Below are 1,983 nucleotides of genomic sequence, written 5' to 3' on the forward strand. Positions count from 1 at the left end.
ATAGAAACATTTTTTAAAACCATAGTATCAAAATGTGAAGCTATTGTTTTTGATATATCCTTCTAGAGCAATATGCTTAAGAAGGCTTACCTCTCTGAAGAATTCTACACTGTTCAATTTATACAATATCAAAATGACAGTTATTATATCCTCGAGGAACCCAAATCATGTTCCTCTGAAATAGTCTTTGAGTTTGGGGAACAAAAAGAAGTCTGAAATGACTGTAGCATGGATGGGGTAAGGTTTCGCAGTGAAATCCTAATAGGACAGCCTTCTGTACCTTCACAGAACAAACAGGTGCATTGTCTTGATAGGAAAAAATTTCTTGGCACGTTACTGGCCCTTTCCTAACCAACACAGTTTTCTATTTTCTACCTAATAAGCCTCCATAATCATCCTGTGTCTTTCAAGAAAATCTATCAACATTACCCTCCCCCTTTTGCAATCCCCCAAAAGAGTCACTGAAACCTTCTGAGCTGACCTTGCTGTCTGGAATTTAGCTGGTCCAGAACCTCTCAGGAGCTCTGTTAGTGTAGTGGGTATGAATAGGGCTGAGAACCGCAAGGTCAGCAGTTCAAAACTACCAGCTGCTCCATGGAAGAAAGATGAGGCTTTCTACTAAAAAATTTACAGCCTTGGAAACACTGTTCAGGGTCACTATGGGTTGGACCCAACTCGATGGCACTTAACAACAACAGAACCCCTCAGAAGCCAATGTATTGACTGAACCTTGTTCTCTGCTTAATATTGTTAACCTCAAGATTCATTTCAATAATAATTCATTTTATACAATTGCTTGAATTTTATCAATGAATTATATAAAATGTCTTCATTAGCTTAGATTTTGCTTGAAAGGCTGATGGAAAGTTCAGCTCCTTGAACTAGTTTACCTTAGAATAACGCTTTTGTTCAGTACCCTTAGGAAACTAAGACAAGTGTTTTTCTGAGGGAACTTGCCAGTAGCTATACACTGATCACAGAGCCATGTTTAACACATTTTCAATACTTAAACCTATACATTGTATGAAGTAAAACCTTAGTAAAAATAATTTTTGAGTTAGCCTTTTATATTTATATGCTCATATAAATGTTTTCTCTACCATAAATTTAACAATGTCATATTTCCATTAAGAATATAAACTTAGGGAACAAAGAAGATGGCGGATAGGGTAGAAGTGCAGTGAGGAACTCTGTCATCAACAACACAGAATACCGCACCAAGCATATAAAGAAATATTTAGAAAACTGGAAGACTTACAGCCAGTAGAATTTGTAGCAGAAGCAAGAAATTCAGGGCTTTCTAATCCAAGGTGCTCAGCTGCTCCCTGAACGGCCATCTTGGCTGACACTGAATAGGGGAAGGATCAGAGCAGCCATGGATGCCTGACAGAATCACGGAGCTAAAGGTGTGGACATTCTTTTTTTTTTCATATCTGTTCATTGGTCTCTCGCTGTCTGTGCATTTCCATTCTGGTGGCTCGAGGGGGTGCCTAAGTGAGTGAATACCCCTCCCCCCCGTCTGCCCCCGGAAGTTTCTACTATGGATGTGCACAGATCTCCTCAAAATTTTAAAGGGGCAGTTTCCACTTAAAACCAAACAGCAGCACAAACAGCCACAGCAAAAGGCCTGAATGGGGTTTGTAAAGCAGGACAGGCAGACTAAAAAGGAAACAGGCCAAAATTAAATCCTGAGTTACATCATAATGACCAACAGTGGCATCCTGAAATTTCTCTGGAATAAGAGTGAAAAGGGAAGCCCATCTCCTGATCATATCTACCCAGAGGCAATCAGAAAGCATAAAAAAACACCAAAACACACACCCATCTAAGTATTAAGGCCACAACTAACTACTGAATATGAACAAAAAGCAGAAATAGATGACCATATCAGCACATGTCCAGAAATGAGATAAAGTGACTAGGACAAATGAACTGGAGGTAGACCTATACTACATACTGGAAGGAAGGCAGGCTTTGGAAATG

At 39.4% G+C, this 1,983-nt stretch overlaps 1 protein-coding gene across 1 annotated transcript in view; it reads right to left on the minus strand.

Annotated features, from left to right (window-relative positions):
- NBEAL1 (neurobeachin-like 1) overlaps window positions 1-1,983 on the minus strand; it is a 244,930-nt gene that overhangs the window by 97,548 nt on the left and 145,399 nt on the right. Inside the window, exon 18 of the mRNA XM_006862026.1 lies at window positions 91-109. Coding sequence (XP_006862088.1) covers window positions 91-109 — 19 coding nt within the window. The remainder of the gene's footprint in view (window positions 1-90; window positions 110-1,983) is intronic.

This window comes from Chrysochloris asiatica, unplaced genomic scaffold (genome assembly GCF_000296735.1).
Source record: "Chrysochloris asiatica unplaced genomic scaffold, ChrAsi1.0 scaffold00045, whole genome shotgun sequence".
NCBI classification, from domain to species: Eukaryota; Metazoa; Chordata; class Mammalia; order Afrosoricida; family Chrysochloridae; genus Chrysochloris; species Chrysochloris asiatica.